The sequence below is a fragment of the Culicoides brevitarsis genome, chromosome 1, assembly GCF_036172545.1.
Source record: "Culicoides brevitarsis isolate CSIRO-B50_1 chromosome 1, AGI_CSIRO_Cbre_v1, whole genome shotgun sequence".
Lineage (NCBI taxonomy): Eukaryota > Metazoa > Arthropoda > Insecta > Diptera > Ceratopogonidae > Culicoides > Culicoides brevitarsis.
The window spans coordinates 870,927-892,209 of record NC_087085.1 but is presented as its reverse complement, the minus strand read 5'-3'; the positions used below and the strand labels follow the sequence as shown (position 1 = coordinate 892,209).

General features: G+C 25.0%; 2 protein-coding genes across 2 annotated transcripts; both read left to right on the top strand.

Moving 5' to 3' along the window:
* Nucleotides 1-907: 907 nt before the first annotated feature.
* Nucleotides 908-3,069, top strand: LOC134828198 (odorant receptor Or1-like). The gene is made up of 9 exons (XM_063841210.1): nt 908-912; nt 969-1,325; nt 1,719-2,022; nt 2,089-2,285; nt 2,341-2,419; nt 2,472-2,600; nt 2,660-2,748; nt 2,891-2,963; nt 3,016-3,069. The coding sequence occupies exons 1-9, from the start codon at nt 908-910 to the stop codon at nt 3,067-3,069; spliced, it is 1,287 nt and encodes a 428-aa protein (XP_063697280.1).
* A 15,709-nt stretch (nt 3,070-18,778) lies between these two features.
* LOC134826973 (caspase-6-like) lies at nt 18,779-20,254 on the top strand. The gene is made up of 3 exons (XM_063839488.1): nt 18,779-18,961; nt 19,143-19,453; nt 19,515-20,254. The coding sequence occupies exons 1-3, from the start codon at nt 18,816-18,818 to the stop codon at nt 20,069-20,071; spliced, it is 1,014 nt and encodes a 337-aa protein (XP_063695558.1). The 5' UTR covers nt 18,779-18,815; the 3' UTR covers nt 20,072-20,254.
* The last annotated feature ends 1,029 nt before the right edge of the window (nt 20,255-21,283 follow it).

Genomic DNA, 21,283 nt, shown 5'->3' with positions numbered 1-21,283 from the left:
GATTTATGACAACCTAATTGGAACGCCCATTCACGTGAGTCGGTGATGTTTTTGTTTTTTTTTTTAAGTGCAAAATGACTTCATTCTTTCTTTATTGTCTAACCTTTAAATGGAATTATTTTGATAACTTTCATTCATGAATTTTTAATTTTTAAGAGTTGTTTATTTTGTTTGAAAATTATTTTAAATAAAATAAAAATTTTAATCAATTTTTTTTCAGTTTTAGTAAATATTTAGATTTAAAAAAAAATTAAAATTTTCGGTAAAAGTTAAAAATTTTAAAATTCAGATGAATTTTTTTATAAAAAAATTTTTTCATTACATTTTTGATTAAAAAACAATCAAAATTCCTTTTATATTAAATTATAATTTAAATGGCTTTTACAAACTTTAATTTTGTTAAAAATATTTATTTTATTTTTTTATTAAGAAAAATATTGAAATTATTTCTCTCTTAATTTTTAATTAATAGAGAAAATTAAAATATTTTTTTAACAAAATTAAAGTTTGATATAATTTTTGAAAATGAAATTTTGATGTACCAAAAAAATTTTTTTTCTTAAAATATAAAATTATGAAAATTTGTAAATTTTCAGAAATTTTTAAAAGTCAAAAATTTTTTTTAAAAATTCTTCTAAATTAATTTTTGGTTAATTTTGTAATTCTTACCAAAAATTTAACGCTAATTCAATATTTCTTCTATTAAAATTCCGTTTAATTGTCATTCCTCCTCCTCCTTCTTGACTCGCCTCCTTGACAGAATCAAATCGAATTTCAGCTAATTAATTTTTCATTTTATTAAAATTTTAGTATTTAACTGCTTGTTTTTCCCATTTTCTGTCTAATTATTCAATTAGTCTCCGATCAAACAGCTTAACATTCTTCTCTAATTGACTTTCAAGCTAAAATGAAGTAAAAAGAAAAATATTTAAATAAGAAAAAGTGAAAAAAAATTTTTTTCTTTACAGATTTTTTCATGGCAATCCCCGTAAGCCTGTTGAGTCGTTCGCCACTCATTTTAAAGTACTCACGATTTGCGGTTTGTGGCCACCGGTTGATGCGAGCCCCTCTGCCAAGTATTGGTACAACATCTACAGCTGGTTCTGTCTCATTTTGTGGCTTTATGTGTTTGTGTACACGCAATTTATGTATCTTTTTGAGATTCGAGATTTGGTTGATTTGGCAAATTCTTTGTATTTTTTCCTCATTCAAATTGTGTTGATACCAAAATTGCATTATTTGAGGAAAAATGGAGATCGAATAAGGAAATGTATTGAACAGCTAAAGTCTGAGTTGTTTCTTTCGCAGGATGAAGAGGAAGATAAGTATGAGAATTTTAATAAAAAAACTTAAAAAAGAAATTTAAAAAAAAAGTTAAAATAAAATAATTTAAATTAAATTAATGAAAAATTAATTAATATTTAAAATTAATTTAATGAAAATAAAAAAATTAAAAAAAAATATTAAAATATAAAAATATTTTCAAAATAATTAATTTAATTATTTTTTAAAATATTATTTTCATTCATATTAAATTTTCTGATTTTTTTAACCATATTTAATTTTTTTAACTATTTTTATAATTTAAATTTTAATTATTTTTTAAAAATTAATTCAATAAAAAATTAAAAAAAAAAATAAAAAATAACTTTTAAAACTTAAAATAATATTTAAAAAATTATTTAAATATAAATTAATATTTTTCTTACCTTTTTCAGATTTATCAACTACGCGATTTTTCGCACCCGTTTATTCCATCGGATGGAAATCTCATTGTGCTACACCTGCATCATCGTATGGGCCATCACAGTATTCATCGAAGGAAGCGGCAAAACTCAAATGATTCCTGCGAAATTTCCCTTTGACACAACCAAAGGTCCCGGTTTCATTTTCTCTTTCATCTATCAGATTTTTAGTGTTAGTTACAGCGCTTTCACCCACATGACGATGGATACTCTTGCTACCGGCTTGTTCTTTCATGCGGCATCACAAATTAATCGACTCGGTTACAGGCTTTCTAACGTAAAATTTTCATGATGTTTTTGCGAAAATTTTATGAGCTAATAAATATTTCACTTTGATCATCAGCTCGGTCATAATGAATTAAAAGCATGCACTTCTCAAACAAGTCATCGTATTAATTGGGCAAGGCATGCGACGCATAATTTGAACGTTAATGCAATTAAGATGCAGCATGCGAGTGACAAGCAACCAACGAAGACGAAGAAGAAACGTCACTACCAGGAATTAATGAAATGCATAAAACATCACAAGGAAATAATTGCGTAATTATGTCTAACCAAATCTAATTTTCTTCCTTTCTCGAATTTAAATTCACAGCTACACGACGGAACTCGAAGATGTTTTCAAAGAATCACTTTTTGGGCAACTCATGACAACTCTCATAATCCTTTGCATGGTAAATTTTCCTAAAAAAATGCAAAAAAAAATATTAAAATAAAAAATTACAGACGGAATTTCTGCTGATGAACTTCCAAAAAGGCAATTCTTTGATGTTCGCAAACGTTTTTCCGTACTTTCTGATTGTGACATTTCAAATTTGGCAGCTTTGTTACACGGGAAATGAGGTCTTTTATGCGGTAAAAATGTTTTTTTCTTCTCGCTTGACATTTTCTCTAATGGAAAACTTGCATTGCAGTCAAAGCAACTCATGGAAAAGGCATATTTTTCGCATTTTATCGACTTTGATATTAAAACGTCGAAGACGTTAGTCACATTTATGGAACGGCAAGTTATTATTTGATAAAAATTTAAATATTTATGTCATCTCGATACCGAGTCATGCGTGAAAAATTGTGTGATATAATTTAATTTCAATATTTTTTCGTATTTGCATTGAAAAATTTTATTTCCTTTCACGCAAATATAGGCTCAAGCGTGATACTCCCGTAAAATGTGGCTTTGTATTTACGATTACGTTAAATATTCAGACATTCATGTCGGTAAGTAACTTTTGATGTCACTTTTTAAACGCAAAAATTATTTTTTTTTTAGATCATGCGAGCCTCATATTCGTATTTTGCTGTTTTGAGATCCGTTGATGGCTAAAAAATCATGAAAAATAGAAAATTTTCTTAAATTATTCAAATTTTTCCTTTTTTTGAGAAGACACGAAGGCCCAAAATTTATTGCAATAATAGGATGAAAATCTGATCCGATTTGAGCACCTGTGAAAGACAAAAAAAAAAAATTGAAAAATTACTCTTATGACAAGGTTGTTGGCGGGAAAAGAAGAAAAGTGCTTTTGACACATAAAATTATTACCTTTATGAAAAGATGACATTTTACCTAAAAAAAAGTCCCCAGATGATGATGAAAGGATTTGTCACGTTTTTGTCCCAAAAGCTTTAAAACCCTTTTTGTGATTTAAAATCCTTCGTCATAAAATTTTAGATATTTTTTTTCAAAAGGAGACATTTGCGTTTAATTGCTTTTTTTGGAAAATTTTAAACCACTAATTTTAATCGCCCGCTGCATTTTATTAACAAGTACGTACAACTTTCTATTTAACGAATTGGTTTGTGTTGACAAAATTCGTTGTATAGCAACCTCGTAAATATTTGTCCCAATGCACATTCAAGATTTTTGGCCCAAAGCGCATTTAAAAACTTTGAATTAATGAAATTTTATTATTTTTGACATTTTAAGTAAATTGGCTCAATGCACATTCAAGATTTTTGACCCAATGCATAATTAAAAATTTTTACCCAAAACACATTTAAAAATTTCGCCCCAGTTGACAATTTGAAATTTTTACCCAAATTTAAATTGAATTTTTTTGTCCCAATGCACATTTTTGGTATCTAACACTGCTCAAATCGTAAAATTCGTTATACAGCAGTTTCGTTAAATGGGAAGTTGTACGTATAAACTTAATAATAAAAATGGCATCCGGGTAAAATTTATTTTTGTGATTATCCTGCCTTTAATTGCTCGCCAGGACACAATATTTCATGCAAAAAAAATAACATTTTTCCCATAAAGTTGTCACAAAATGTTTATCAGATAGCAAGGAATTATCCTGATATGTAAATATTATTATTGTGTTATGCAAAACTCTCGTCTGTCGAGCGAAAACGAGAGAAAACTGGCATCCATCCAATCTTGATAACAACAATAATATCATTATTATTAAAAAGTTATGCAGCTGAAACAAAATTTTTCTTGACGACAACATTTCACAAATTATATTAAAGTTTGTGTAATTGTGCTTGCTGAGCCGTGATTCTTGCGTTTGGCAAGTTTCAAGTGAGAAACAAATATTGTGTCTGGACGACGACGACGACAAATATTTTTATTGCCGAGAAATATTATTTATTACTTTGCTGAACTTTAAAAAAATGCAGTCGCTCGTGAAAAACAAATTGTTTTCGAGTTGCAGTTTGATGCGGCGATGTTCCTTTTTACGGAAATTTAAACCGCATCGCGATAAATATTTCTGTTAAATAAATTCTCTAAATTTAATTACCTTTTACAATGTAACAAAAGCCGCAACAATTCCATTTTACATGCCTTTGGTCTTCCAAATTGGGATTAAATGCAATTTTCGTGCGATATATGCCTTTAAATAAAATAATGTTAATATAATTACACGTAATTGAATATAGCCATTATGTTGTAGCGTATCGTTCTTTCTCTCTCTCTAATTTAATTATTTGTCGTTTTATTTTGTGGAATTTTTTGTCGCTCTATTGGATAATTTTTGTATTGATGATCTTTTATTTCGAGGTAAGTATAAATTTTAATTTTGGTTTTAATTATTTTTTTATTTTATATTAATTTTTTTTTTTTAACTTTTTTAAAAATTATTAATTAATAATTTTAATAATTAAATTAATTATTTTATTTATTTTACTTTTTTAAATTTATTTATTTTAATATATTTTATTTTATTTAATTTTCTTTAATTTTTTATTTTATTTAATTAATTTATTTAAAAATTTTAAATTGAAAAAAATTAATAAATTTTAAATATTTCAAATATTGTTAATTTAATTTAATTTTTTTATTATTTTATTTTTTTATATATTTTATTTAGCTTACTTAATATTTTAATATTTTTCAGGATATCTGGAGATTCTTGATCCAATGATTTGTATAAGAAATTACTCAACTCAGTATAATTTTATGTTTTTAATTAAAAGATGAGAAAACATAAAAAAAATTAAATATAAAGTTGAATGGATGCGCCTGGTTAGTTAAAATTAATTTTAAAAAATAAAAATTTAAAATAGGTATTTTATAATTTTTTTAAAGCTAAATAAGAATTAATCTTTCAAATTTGCCTTTGCAAATTCAAAAAAAATTAAAAATTAAATTCTGACACTTTTTTCATATTAATATTGAAATCCAATTAAAATGAAACTTTTCATCAAAAATTAGCATAATAAATTGTATTGATTTTTGTTTTAAAAATTTAATCCTTGGATTCATTTAATTATGAATAAATTTTAATAAAATTTAACACAATTTTTTTTTCGATGCCATCAGATAATGAAATTTCTTGACATCACGCGCACTATCAAAGCATTGTGTGCTAATTATCCATCCGTGAACCACAAATCCGAATATTCAACACTTGATAAACAAAACTACGTCAATTATTGTATCGACGTAAGACCACGCGTTTCCATCCAATTGAATTACAATCAGCTACGGATGACAACGACCATATTATTAACACCTCATCCTCGGGGTTGCTGGTTAAAATGGCGCGCGGCGATGATTTTCGGTAAATCTATTTTTTATGAGACATGCATGGATGGCATTATCGCCCGAGATAACAATACCTCGTTGCCGCGATAGATTATTACGAACATATTGCTTGGCACGGTTGTCCTCGTCGTCGTCGTCGTCGGTACACCTAAATCATAAATTTGCGATTTAGCGATTATGTGCAATATGTTCCGAACGGGGGGATATGGATTTTTGGTATTGGAGGTAACCAATATTTGATATGATAGTGACCTCATAATAACAATTTATGAACACCATTTTTATCCGTTCTCCATTTTAATGGATAATATATTTTCTGGGTACCAGTAGCATTTTTTTTTTCGAGAGCGATAAATTTTGCAATTGCGGAAAACCTATTATTGTAGTGTTTGATAAAGCTAATAAAATGGAGTTTTAATGGTTTTTCTAGATGGGTTGTTATGATTTTATATGACACGAGCAATGGGAAGTTAATTTATCGTTCTACCTCAGTTATAATTTGATGAAGTTTATTGCTAATGTTGAAACTATTTTTTTCTAAAAAGTGAAAAAAATTAAGAACTTTGAAAGTTTAAAAAAATTAATTCTTATTAAATATTTTCAAAAAATAATAAAAATTTAATTAAAATTAAAAAGAACTTTTAAAATATTTTTTTTTCTTATTTCGAATAAAAAAGTATACAAATTTTTGACATAAAAATATATTAATTCAATAGAAATATATTCAATTTTCATGAATTTTTTTTTTAATTTTAGCTAAAGTTGTAAAATAATTAAAATGTTTTGAAAATTAAGGAAAAATTAAAAAAAACAAATTGATAAATAAATTAATAAAAAAAAATGTTTAAATATGAAGTTTTAATGTATAGAAAATTATAAAAAAAACTAATAGTTAGATTCAAATTTATAAAAAAATCAACAAAAATCTAATTTTAAATTATAAAGAATTTTTAATTAATTAATTTTATTTTTTTAATATAATATTATATTTTTTAAAAATTATTTAATTAATTTATTTTTTAGCTTTAATTAAATAAAAAAAATTATAAAATATTTCTTATATTTTTGTATTTTATTTCTTAATTTTTTTTTTATTTTTTTCTTATAGCTAAAAAATTATTTTAAATGTATAGAATTGTAGAAAAAACTAACAAATAAATTAAAATTTATAAAAAAAATATATAAAAATAATTTTCAAAAAAAAAATTTTTTTTTTTTAAATAATATAATAATTAAAAAAAAATTATTTAACTTAATTTTTTCATTTAATATGTAATTTAATTTTTTTTATTGTATTTTTTTTTATTTTTGTAAAACTTCTTAATAATAATAAATTTTCGAAAAAATTAAAAAAAAAATACAAAAATATTTTTTTTTTCATAAAAATTTAATACATATTTCCATTGAATTCAAATCAGCAAACAAAAAAAACATATTTAACGACAAACTAAATGAAAGGATATAAAAGCAACCCCTTGTTTATTCCACGTTTCGTACATTACATCATAAACTGAGCAATAAACTAACGTCATATTTATTCATGTAAAACTGCTTCCACGAACATAAAATGTACAAAAATATTCAAATTGAAATTAATAATTAACGCAAACGACACATAAACTCCATTTTTCCCGTCCCGCAAATGTTCAAAGAGAACCACGGCGATGACGAAAAAAACATTCAAAGCTCCTTTGAGTTCCATTTTGTTTTTTCCTACTCACATTTAAATAATAAACAATAATAAAAAGCAATATTTAGCCCGTTAGCGAAACTCGTCCTCGATTGCATTTCCCACAAACACTCGCCACGCACGAAATTCGCTGCCAGATTATGTAAATAAATACAAAGGCCGGCGTTGCCTTTAAATATGCTAATATTATGCCGCGTGTTGAAATAATAATAAATAAATGCAATTGTAGCCTAATGAAATACTCGGGAAAATATGTGTGAACAGAAATAACAACAATAATGAAGTTGCAACGTACAGCGCCAAAGCAGCTAATATACGCAAATATACTCGCCGAATTAATTTCATCAACAAAATTATGCAACGTACGTTTATAATTTATAGCTTACAGAACATTTTGTTTGTTTGCGCCAAGTATTTAGGCAATCATCGTCGTCGTCATCGGGACCCAAGTCAAAAAGGAACAACTCACGTAAAACTATAAATAACGCAAATATAATGAATTTCGTGTGTTTTTCGCTCATGCGAAAGTAATTAATTGAATTTTCTTCTTTTTCCCATCAGCAAAAACAGGGCAAGCGGTGTTTATTATGTTATTTGTTGTAATTAAAATGTCGTGTGAGGAATATCTTTTGTTTTGTAATTTGTTTGGAAAATTAAACATTTTGCGCCACTGGCAATTCCATTAAACACACACAGAGCATCCCTTTGCAATTTAAAAGTTTATTTACATGTTCGTTTGTGTGTGCGGGTAAGTTTTGAGGAAACCAGAAAATAATTATGGCTGGAAAAGTTTGGTCTGTTAACAATTTTAATATTACTTGAAAGTTATATCCTCCTCTCTCCATGTTTATAAGTAAATAAGTAACAAGTTTTAATCGAGTGAGTCAGATTTTCGAGTCAATAGTACAAGTTATTAGTAAAAACTTAGAAATTGTAGAAAATTCATATATCGAAACTGATAATTTTTTGCGAATTTAAAAAAAAAATAATTGAAAATTGAATTTCATAAAATTGTAATTTAAAATAAAAAAAAACAATAAAATAATTCTTCTGATACTTAAAAATTTAATTTAATTTGAATATGAATTAAATCAAAAAAAAATTAATTAATTAAAAATAATTATTTTTGAAAAAAAAATCACGAAAAAGTTTTAAAAACATAATTTAAATTAATAATTTAAAATTATTTTTTTTAAATTTAATTTTATTTTATTATCAAAATAAATTATTTAACTAATTAAAAATTTGAGAAAAATGATTTTGAAAATAAAATTTAATTTGTAAATTAAAAAGAAAAAAAATTTTTTTTGAGTTTTATGGAAAAATAAATTATTATTTTAGTTTTTTAATAAAAAAATATTTTTGTAAATTACATTACTGAAATTAACAGAGATGAAATTAATATTAATATTAATTTACAAAAAAAAATTTTAAAGAAAATCCTTTTAAAAATTAAATTTTACTTTCAAAAATTTAAATTTTTTTAAATTAAAAATTTTAAAAATTAAATTAATTATAATTTTCAAAAAAAAAAATTAATTTAAAAAATTAAAAATGAATTTAATTAAAAAAAATAAACTTTATATTTATTTTTATATATTTTTAAATTAAAAAAATTTAATTGAATTTTAATTTAATTTTATTTAATTTTTTTTTCTTTCATACTCAATAAAAAAAATAAAAATTATTAAATATCAATAATATTTTTTTTTGTGCGAAACATAAATAAATAAAAAATATAAAATTACTTTGCTAATAAATTGAACTTTTAGTATTGATCAACAGAAGAAATTTGATCTCTTTAAAAACTTCATGTGAATATTGAGTGTCCATTCTGCGAAAATAATTCTATCGATTTCAGGATATTCAAAAAATTTGCTTATAAAAGAACTTTCACCTAAAAAAAAAATATCTACTCAAATTTAATTTTTCCCCAAATTTCCTTCTTTCTACTGAACGATGCCAAGAAAAATACCTAAAATGTTAGAAAAATCTAAAAGTAAATATCCACATGGTCCATTTTTTTTTTGTGCCGACTCCTCTTATATAAATTCACCATTTTTATGTTTAAAACAAAAGCTCTTAATAAAATTATAATGAAGTCTACCCTTGGTAGTAGATAAATATTTTCCTTTCGTATAATTCCAGCAAGTAACCAACATTTTTCTGTTTTTTCTTTTTTTTTCTCTTAAATTTTTGTGTGTTGTTCAGATATAATACAATATTAATAATGAGGCCAAAAGATACGGGCGTGCATTGTCCAAATCGTAAAATGAATGAAAAAATGTGACTCCAGCAACAGCTTTGTAGGTACCTACTGATAAAATTCATGAAGAAAGGTGACACAGCGTATGACTTTCCGGCAAATAAAAATAAAAAGACATAAAAAGTGTGCGTCTCAAAATAACGAGGAAGGTAAAGAAGAAAAACTTTCGGCATGTTAAATTCGTAAAATAAAAAAAATACAAGGAGAAAAAATGAGTGACTGCTATTTTTTATGCAAAATGTTAATTTAAATGTTATATCATGAGCAAACATAAAAAAATTTTTTTTGCGAGTCTGCCTTATGAGAGAAAAGCTCATAAATCATGTAAAAGTGTTTTATATTTTAATATTTAAGTAGATTGAATAAATATTAGAGATACACGAAAAACTTTGTGTGCAAGTCGTCTTCTGCAGTGTCGCAGATAACAAGAAAGCTTGACAAATTTAATCAATAATTCTGAATAAATAATGCTCATTTTCCCATCATTCTTTCTTTGTACATTCGTGGATTGACCAATTTAGAAAGTGAATAATTTAATTACATTTAAAATTGAAATTTTTTCGTTCGCATGGAAATAAAAAAAGTTTTAATAAATTTAATGGCGCTTGATTGCTGGTATTATTAACAAAGTTAAATTGCAGTTCTCTTCAAATAATAATACGATATTTTTTTATTGTGTTCAGCAGACAGACGTTTAGGAATACAAATATAATATAATAAAATATTTGCATGTATCATTTTAGAAAAAACACCTGCAACGTTTTCTTTTTTTCTTTTAGCGAATGATACGATGAACGTCAATTAAATATGAAATACAAGAATTAAGGCATGGTGTTGAGAAGAGGGGTGAATTTTACAATTAAAAATTTTTTTAAGGTAAATATTTTTAAAATAATTAATTTTGATATTTTTTTTATTTAATTCTAATTTTATTTATCAAATTTAAAAAAAATATTTAAAAAATCATTTAACTTTTAAAAATCGAGTTAAAAATTAATTTTAAAAATGAATAATTTTTTTTTCATTGAAATTAATTTTCTTGACTGTAATAAAAAATAATAATTTAATATTAAATTTATAATTATTTATTTTTTTGTTAAAGATTTGTTAGAATAAATTAATTTTTTTACAATTAATTAACTAATTTTTTAATTAATTAAAAATTTATTTTTTTTTAAATATTATAACTAAATAAATTAATAAAAAAAAATTTTTTGATAATAATTTTTATAATTTTTTTAAAATTTTAAAAATTTAAAATTTGTAAAAAAAATATATCAAACTTACCTAAAGATTTTTTTTTTGTAAATTTTAAAGAAGATTTTAAATTTTCTTTAAACAATTTTTAAAAACAAACCTTTTATAAAAATAAAAATTTTTAAAATTTAATTTTTTCTGAAAATTAAAAATTTTACATTCTCAACCTCACTTTTTAAGTTTTTTATTTTTTCTAAAAATAACTAAATTTTTGAACATTGGGCAAAAACCTCAATTCACATAACTTTTCACTAAATCACAACTTCTTGGTACTGCATTTACGGAGAATGAATATTTATAATATTAGGGATGTTTTTTTTTACTTTTCATAATCACGCAACATTTTCGTTGCTCAAACTATCAAACTACGTACGAACGAAAGCAAATTATGAGTTGTACAATTATTATCATTGATGTGATATTTTCACGTCATTTGAGTCAGGTCTTCGAACCAAAACATGCAGAAGGTCATAAAAATCCCCATTTTCCCATAAAAAAAAAACTTTAAATGAAAAAAATTATAATAATAATGATAAATAAGTTTGTTGCATGAATCGCTTCAATCACAGATTTTTTTTATTTTTCATTTCCAATTTAACTTTTTCCATTTCATTTTGCATTGCATTTGTTTCATTGCAAAATCAAATCATATTTATTTAGCAAATGCTTTAATTCTCAAATCTAATTTTATTTTATTTTATTTCAGAACAACAACAACAACAAATTTTCACTGAAACGCAGAGTTATTCAAGTTAGACGCAAAATTTGAAGGAACGATCTTCGGAAGTTGCATCTCCCCGTCACGTACTTCCATATGACAGCCAGAGCGCACAATTATCTGTAAATTTTATTCATTCATACGCAGACATTATATTGCACAATGAACATGAAATTTCCAATAGAAAATAGTTTTCAATGGTTTTGATGATTTGCCAAACATAAACGTTATTTATTATTGTTGGTCTGCCCGTCTCGTTGTTGTCTTTCATGAATGAAATGCATTTTTGCCATTCATTGCTTCTCACATCCATCGTTTAATAGTTTTTAATGCTAAAAAGATATGATGAAATGTTCGAGCTCTGTTTCCATGGAAATGCAATTTAAACAAGTTTTTAATGTTCGACGGACAAAAGCCCACATAATCCGATCGTTTTGCAATGTAACAAGCTTTAACCTTCCCATCGTGTATTTGCGCTCTCATATCATATCAACAATTTTGATTTATGTGTTTTTTAGTATTTTTGCGCAGATTCGTATCGATAATTGGGATTTTAGCACTTTACACGAGAAATTAAATTAAAATTCGCTTCAATGCGTTTTCCGGCTCAGGTAATTAAGAGCACGGAAACATCTGTAACTGACCGCTAATGTTATTATTTCTCAAGTATTACATAGGTTTTTTTTTCAGTGTTAGATGTAATTTTGTGAGAAAATTTTTAAAATTTTATTATACAAAATTTTAATTATTTTGTTTTAATAAATTTTTTTTATTCTAATTTTATTTAAATTTTTAATTAAAAAATATGTATTAAATTTTATTTTTAAATAAAAAATTTAAATAGGTAAATAATCTAAATAAATAAATCAATCGAAACTGATATTTTTTGTTAAAATATTAATAATTATTTACTAAATTATTTATTAATTTATTATAAATGTAATTTTAATATTAAAAATTTGTGAAAAATGAGATTTTTTTTGCAAAAAAAAATTTTAAAAATTAATTTTATTTTTAAATATTTCATATGGTTAGAGAACTAATAATTTTATTTAAAATTTTAATTAATTTTTATTCTTTATTAATTTTTTTAAAAATAAAATTATATTTTTAGGACAACTTTCTCACAAAATCTTCCTTAATACACTTTTGATTATTATAAAAAAAAAATTGTTCGACCAAACCCAAGGGAGAAAACGAGGCTAAAATGACGCCGACGACATCACCATTAGAAACAGCTGTTACAAATGTGGAAAAAACCTCATGAAAAGATTAAAATATATAAAGCTATAACATTTTATATACGAATGTGCACGGAGAAAATGGTTCATTTACATTTTTTCTGCTCCTTTTTAAATTGCATGTTTTACACTTGTTTGTTAAATTAAAATCGCTTTGTACACGTGTTGGAGTGTAATAATTATTAATGATAATTTTTATGACGTGTTAAATAAAATCAAATGGGTTAAGTTTTTTGTGTGTGAGGGATTTTTATGGTCTTTGCCCGAAAAGTTTGTCTTTTCCGGAAAAAAAATATTTCCAACAATTTTCAAACAAATTAACCGATTTAATAAATTTTTCTGTGCAAACTCCATTTTTTGCATAATTATCCGCTGTTGATATAATTATCTCTCAACACTCAGTTTGCACAAAAAATCATGATCTGACGCGAGTTTGTGCATGTTACCTTATTATAATTAATTAATCAGCCGAAAATCGAAATGTTTCAGTTCTCGGTAAATTTTATTTAATATTTGATGCAATTCTGTTTATCTCATAGATGTGTGTAAAAATTCGCTTGTTATGAAAAAATTTTTTTTTAATTTTTCAAGTCCCTTAGGAAAAATTTCTGCTTAAAAAAATATTTTTTCAAACCGGAAAATCTGATTTTTGTTGGATTTTTCGATTATCAAGAGATTTTTTTAAAAAAAGATAATTTTTACCGGAATTAATGTTTCACATTGAAAAAAAAATATGGGTGCAAAAAAGGGTAGAAAATCTCTATAATTTATGAGATCACCGACAAGTATGCATCAAAGTGACTTTTATTCAAATCCAACCATTTTTTCCCATTTACAAAATGAAAATGACAAGGAAATGTGCAAAGCTGTATAAGCTCTTTTTAAAATTTATTGCGGTATGTGGCTTCGTTGTTATTAATTAAAACAGTCTCGTTTTTTCTGTTCATATGTGAAATAAAATATTTTTTTTCTATTTCAGAAAATTGTTTCACTCTTTTTCGTGCATGAGAAATAACTGAACTAAACTAAAATTTTAGCTTTGTTTCGTTTTCGAGTGCATTTGAATGGCTTTTTTGCATTCCTGCTTCGTTTTTTTTTATTTTACAGCATTTGAATAATTGACTCTCGAGTTTTTTTCAGCTTTCATAAACAATTTGCTCGATTTACTTCTGAGAATTTTTTTTTCATCTTGAAAATGAACGAAGGGAGAAATCTTGTCAGGAAAATGTTGAAAAATTAAAAAACAAAAGATATTTGTTTATATATTATTATGGGGAAAAAAGCAAGAAAAATTTTATAACTTTTACATTATTTAACAACAAAAGCAACAAACAAAGCCGATGTTTACCTGGAAAGAAGAGAAAATACATGATATGAGTTTTTCTTTGTGAATAAAGTGCTTGGAAGGAAAAAAAATGTAATAAAAATAGAGAATTAAAATGCATAAAAATTGAAACTTGACGAGTTGAAGTATTTTTGAGTGCATTTTTTTAATTTAAATTTTCAAATAATTTTTTTTTTTTGAAGAAATTTTGATTATTAATAATTTTTTAAATTAAATATTTTTTTTATTTTATATTATTTTCTACTTAATTTTTTTTAAATAAATTTTTCTTAAAATTAAAATTTAAAAAAATATATTATTTTATTTTTTAAAATTTATTTTAAAGAAAAAAAATTAGAATTTTTTAAAAATTTATTAAAAAAAAATTAGGTAGAAAAAAATATAAAATCAAAAAATTATTAATAATCAAAAATTCTTCAAAAAAAAATTTTATTTGTTTTTCAATGGAATTTTTATTTGAAAATCCAAGAGCTTTAATTTTAATACGTTTTAGGATGTTAATTTATTTTTTTTTTATTAAAAAAATTATTTTATTTTTTTTATAAAATTAATTAATATGAATTAATTAAAAATAAGTATTAAAATTAATTTTTAATAATCAATTAAATTTAATTATTCATAATCAAAATTCTAATTTAAAAAATTTCATCGACCTCAAAAAAAATACTAATTAACTTATTTCAAAAATTTTTAAAATTTTTTAGACATCTTCAAAAAAAAAAATAATAGAAAAATCACAAAAAATATAAAATTACAATTTTTCTCATGTTACTGCAAAAATACATTCAACAGAAATTTTAATCCACAATTTACTTCAAACACAAAAAAATAAAACGCTCGGCTATTTTACGAAAAACTTTGTAAATTCTCCTGTACATATTTGCCAAACAGGAAGTCGAGGTGAATCTTTTTGCCATGTCTCAATTTTCCGAGAAAGCAACACAAAATATTTTTCCGAAAAAAAACCAACAAAATGTGCTGATTCAGCATCCGTTCATATGTGAAGTAAAGTATCAGAGAGAGAAAAAAAAACAATGAAAACAACTCTTGTGGAAGGTGAAAATTTTATGTGGTTTTGAACGTAACAACAAAAATCATGTGTGCGAAAAAAAAAGGAAAATGTGCATAAAAAACTCTTATTATTATTATAATACCTGTCTAAAAAATGTTTAAGTATACAAAAATTTTGGCATGAGATGTTGTGTGGATGAAAGATAAGAAACGTAATTTTATATTTTTTTTTCGCCTCATATTCAAAAAAAAAAACTAAAGGAAGAACTTGTTCGGGTTTTTTTTCATGCATCCTCTGGGAGAAATTCACAACAAAATGCGTGAATATTAAAGTTGGGACTCGTTCTTCCTTTTTTTTTCGCCTTAACACGTGTGTTTAAGTGATTCAACTCGATTTTCGCCAAATTCGAGTTTCTAAAAGCATTTTTTATCCTTTTTCTCTTCTCGTGTTACGAACTAGTTGAAATATTAATGATACCAATTTACTCTTTTGTTTGATTTTCCTTGCAAGATGCGTCGAACACACATTCTCGAGTCCACTTTGATAAATATTTAAGAGGATGATTTTAAAATAAATCTACTTCGTCTTCAAGACCCTTCTTTTGTTTTGAATTATTTATTTTAATTGGATTGATATAGAGAGCTCTTCAACACTTTTTCCTCTGCTTTATTTGAAAATCATCACACGCAACAAAAAAAAAAGAAGAAAGATAGCCGGAAGACATAAAAAAAGCATAATAAGGTGAAACTGTTAAATTTTTTCACATATATCACGTTTTTGCACGTTTGTGTGGACCAACTCCCAAAAGGATCATAAATTGAGGATAAACAAAACAAAAAAAAATACGTAACTGAGAACTGAACTGTGAGATAAATAAAAAGGGACAAACCCCTTTGTCTACATGTCATATAGCTTATTTTTTGCATTATCTACTCTCTCTTTGGCTTTGGGTCTTGTAAAACAATAAAAAAGGGTCACAAAAACGTAATTATATTTATCTTTCAATTTAAAATAAATAAATAAAAGTGGGTGATATGAGGAGCACATGTCGGTAGTTAACTGCAAAGGTTTTACCAAAATTTGTTGTAAGTCAGTTAGTTAAGTTTCTTAATCTCTCGATTTTGGTCATTTAGAGGAAAAAATCGATTTGACAATTTTATTTGAGTAAAATAAAATATTTTTACCGCATTTCGAAAAAAATGCGGTTTTAAACTCAACTTGTCGTCTGTGTGTGTGTCAGTAACACTGTGCCCCAAAAAAAATTTTTTTTTTTTCATTTAAAAATCAAGAAGATTTTTCTAAAAATCATCTTTAGAATGAATATTTATTAACTTTTAGCATTGAAACCCATCAAAAGTTGGTTGAAAAGTGACTTGAGAAGACTAAAAATTTTGATTTTTTTTTATGAAAAAAAGACTAAAAATCTTTTATATGATTTTCATCAAATTTTTAGCTTAAGACGAAAGAAAATACTTCCAAAAGTTCATTTTAATGGATATTTCATTAAAATAATTTTTTATATTTTTTTTATAAATTAAAATATAATAAAAAAGTTAAATTAAATTAAAAAATAAATACATTTAATTTTTATTAATTTATTTAAAATAATTTAATTTTATTAAAAAAAATTAAAAATTAAAAAAAATATTTTAAAAAAATTGTAAAGAGTTGAGTATGCCATTATATTTTTCATATAAAAAAATCCAACTAGTTTAACTGCTCAAAAACTGTTTCCTTTCAGCCACACTTCTAAACTTCTGCCATCCGCTTGTATTTTTTTTGTGTTCACAACAAAAGTTCAAATAAAAAACACAAAAACGAAACTTTCATGTCTAAAAATATGTTTTTTAATAAACAAAAATCCTTTTCTTGTTTGCTGAATACTAAACTTCCGGTAAACATTTTCCGTTCTTCTCTTTTCGTCATTATTTTCTTGCTCTCTAAATAAACAGCGAGTTTTTCCTCGAGATAAGCTGCTTCGTTGTTCTCTCGCGTGCTTTTGCATAAACAAAAAAAACGAAAATTAATTAATTTTTTAGTTTGTCCCATTTTCGCCAGTTTATTGTTATTGGCGAGGACAAAAATGCAATTTTTTCTCCGTTCATTCCGAAAATACAAAATTTATTTTCCCAAAGTAAGGGATTCTCATTTAATATTCTTCGCTTCCTTGTTGGTCTCATTATGGTCGGATAGATAAAATCTGAGGTCTAACCGACAAACATTTTTTTCCAAATTACTTTTTACAACCTTTTTGTCACCTTTCCTTGTGTGTTCTTTGCCGTTATCATGTTTGTTTGCATCTTATTATAATAAAAAAAAATATTTTTCTGCCTGTTGCCTTTTCGTTCGTTTTTTTGTCTTTTACTTCTCGACATACCGCACGAGACGTGGTTTTGTCAAAAAATCCCCTCTAAAAGTGTAGAAGAAGCGTTAATTAAATGAATTTTTCGTCTTGTTGCGGCGAAACGAAAACCTTCGCTCATTAAAATAAGTAACTAAAGTCATTTTCGTGAAAATTTTTCGTTGTAATCAAAAGACGCACAACAATTTCGCATTAATATTAAATTAAATTTCATGCATTATTAAGTTCAATCTTACGAAACTGCCTTGTTTGGCATGTCCTTTTGTGTTGTGCCGTGTCACTGTTTTTTGCGTGAAATAAATGCAAAATATAATCATAAGTACTCTACTTACATGGATTTGGATAGGCGATGTGTGTTTTTGTGAACGGGAACGACCCTCGAGAGACATTTCCTTATAAACGCAAACAAATAAACTTTAAATTTTAATGTTTAGTGAGGGCGTTATTTCGCATTTGTGGTCAGGAAGGAGAGGAAAAGAGCATGAAAACGAACAACAAAAAATTAAATTTAATTTTTTTTATTTATTTTTTGTGGTTTTTATCAGAAATGAATGTTAAGACAAAATTAATTGACTTAAGTTCAATAATATTTCACATTAAATCAAAAACTTAGACTTAATTTGCAAAAAAAATAATATTTAAATAAAATATTTTTTTTATTTTTTTTTTTTTTTATATTTTATTACATATTTAGGTATTTGTAAAGTATTTTTTTTAAATAATTAAAAAAAAATTAAAATATTTTAAATGAAATAGAAAAATGGTGAAATTAATCAAAAAGTTGTTTCTGTATGCAAAAAATAATAACATAAGATAAGATAAGCTTAAGAAATGAAAAACTCATCGATATTTTTTTTTTTTTAAATCAAATAATTTTTTTTTGTTTTCTAAGAAGAAAACTTAAAGTTTAAAAATTTTAATAAAAAATTTAATTAAAAATAAAAAGTTAATTTTTTAAATTTAATTCAAATCTCATAAAATTTTTGTCTGTAAGTCGATTTAAACGAAAATTATTTCGTGTTTGTTTGAGAAACAAAAAAAATTAGGTGCTGGTGAATTTTTTAATCGTAATCTTATCTTATCTTATTTTTCTTTACATAAAAAACAACTGTTTGATTGATTTCATCAGTTGTTCATTTGATATTGACCATTAATAATCTACTTTTCTTTTTAAAAAAATAATTTAAAATGGGTAGAAAGAGAAATAAAAAGCCCTCGAAGAATTTTATTTGTCGAAAATGTTCAGAAAAAACCATCAAAGTTAGCTCTGAAGAACTTCAAACTCTTCAAAACATGCAAATAACGGAAAAAGTTGCCCCAAAAAAATTATTTGAGTAAGTTTTTCTTTTTAAGTTTTTCAATTTTTAATTTAAATAATTTTTTTTACTTAGAATTAATTTAATTTTTATTTATTTAATTAAATTTAAGATAAGTTTTGTATTAAATAATTTTTATTTTTTTCATTTAATTTTTTTTTTAATTTTTTTATTTTTTATTTTTTTTTTTATTTTTTAGCACTCCAGATGCATCTGCTTCAAATGAATGTGATTCCGAGGATGAAACCGCAAAATATAATCCAGAATTAGCAATTCCTGTGACAATTTCCGACAACGACAGATATGATAAAAGCCGAAAACTGAATGGGAGTGCCGTTATTTTCAATTTTGAAAATTTTCGCAATTCAAAAATGTATCCAAAACGCGAAGGATCTACAAAAGATGTCAAACGTCTTTCGGAAATGTTCGAAAAATTAAACATTGACATACCGGAAGATCGAATTTATGAAAATTTGTCACACAGCTCCATGATTACGAAGATAAAAGAGCGTAAGTACATCTGAGTCATCGATTTCTTGATAACTTAAAATAAAATTGTCTGTTTCTACAGTCAAATCAATGACCCCATTGTTATCAGATAGTAATGCATTGATTGTGGTAATACTCTCACACGGCCTTGAACATGATAACGTTATGGCTGCCGATCGTTCTTTTTCGCTGAATGACATCATCGATATGTTCACACCTGAAGAACTTCCTGAAATGGCAACTCGACCCAAAATATTTCTCGTTCAAGCGTGTCGCGGAGACAAATTGGATTCTGGTGCAATTTTGAAAGAGCAAAAGTTCACGTTTGATCAAGTAGATTCCGGAATAGAGGAGATTCCGTTCAATTATCCAAGTCATGCGGATGTTTGTGTTGCTTACAGTTCGCATCATGGGCATTATTCGTTTCGCAATGCCAACGGATCGTGGTTTATTCAAGAGTTTTGTAATGTTCTCGAGGAAATTGACTTAAAGCAGAACCATTTCTTGGATATTCTCGCACAAACTAATGCCAAAGTCGCAGTTCGTGGAACTAGCTCTGAGGATGTTAAATTTGATGATAAAAAGCAGATTTCGAGCTTTTATTCGACGTTTACGAAAAAGTTTTATTTGTCGGATTAAAACATTTCGTTCAAAAAAGTCATCAAGAAATTTTTTGACAATGATGAATTTTGAACAAGTTTAAGTAGCTGAAAATCAAAGCTGCCAATTTATGACTTAAACTTAAGCTTACATGCGACTTAAACTTTAAATATTTTGACGTAATGAAGTCAAAATATGTCAAAAGTGAAATTTTATTGAATTTTGTCCCAATTCAGAAGAAAAATATAATTTTTTGAAAATTTTAAACAAATTTTGTAAGTTAAGTCAACCAAACTTAAGTCATAAAGTTTTGACTTAATACGTTCAAAAAATAAAAAAAAAATTTATAAAAAAAAAAATTGACTTAAGCTTAAGCCATAAAGTTTTGACTTAATACGTTCTAAAAATAAAAAAAAAATAATTTTTAAATCAAAAGAAATTTTAAATTTGCAAAAATCAATCTGTAAAAAACAAAAAAAAATAAGTTTATGATTTTGGGATTTCACAAGATGACCATAAAATATCCGAAAAAAGGTAATTTTTCTCCCAAAAATATTTCTCACTTTTTTTACTCATAGGAATATTTTTATAAGAGGGTTCATCCCATCCATTTGTTTTACACGAAGAAAAAAATGATAAATTTGTACATTATTGGCTTGGTACAAAAATTGATATTTTCCATTCGCACTTTCCCTTTTATGAAAAATGACTCGTTTTTGCCTAAGTTATTATCTCCCACGAATCACTTCACTTAACCAAAAATCATTCATAAAGGGGGACTGCATTCCATTTCATGAATTATGACTGCCCTTTAGGTAAATCTTTTGTAAGCATAAAAAAAAGAAGATAAAACATCTACTTTTTTTTTGCTTGAAATTCTAACAATAAATTTTCCCGCCTAAACGGTTTGCGGATTAAAATGATTATTAATCGAGCTAATTGAAATTAAACAAGCTATAAATAATAAGCATTTAACATGCATGCATGTTATCTACATATATTTTTATGTTACGGTGTAATCTTGTGTGTGGCTATTCGAGTACTTTTTAACACGTTTTGTGCGCCGTTCACCTGAGTATGTCGACCACTTTTGCATTATCATGAACTACTAGTTGTAATCATAATTTTCGAAATTTATTACATTTTACCGCTGTGTACTTTTAATTATGTTAATATTCTGTGCGAAATACGACTCATGTGTGGGGTAATAATAAATAGCAAGGATGATATATGCATCAAAAAAGGGTGAAA

What these genes read in the sequence shown, in the direction of transcription:
- LOC134828198 (XM_063841210.1), top strand. An exon ending in CAGGATGAAGAGGAAGATAA is followed by an intron (nt 1,326 to 1,718) that starts GTATGAGAATTT and finishes TACCTTTTTCAG; the next exon opens with ATTTATCAACTACGCGATTT. An exon ending in GAAATGAGGTCTTTTATGCG is followed by an intron (nt 2,601 to 2,659) that starts GTAAAAATGTTT and finishes CTTGCATTGCAG; the next exon opens with TCAAAGCAACTCATGGAAAA.
- LOC134826973 (XM_063839488.1), top strand. Translation starts at nt 18,816, where the DNA reads ATGGGTAGAAAGAGAAATAAAAAGCCCTCGAAGAATTTTATTTGTCGA. An exon ending in GCCCCAAAAAAATTATTTGA is followed by an intron (nt 18,962 to 19,142) that starts GTAAGTTTTTCT and finishes TTTATTTTTTAG; the next exon opens with CACTCCAGATGCATCTGCTT. An exon ending in GATTACGAAGATAAAAGAGC is followed by an intron (nt 19,454 to 19,514) that starts GTAAGTACATCT and finishes CTGTTTCTACAG; the next exon opens with TCAAATCAATGACCCCATTG.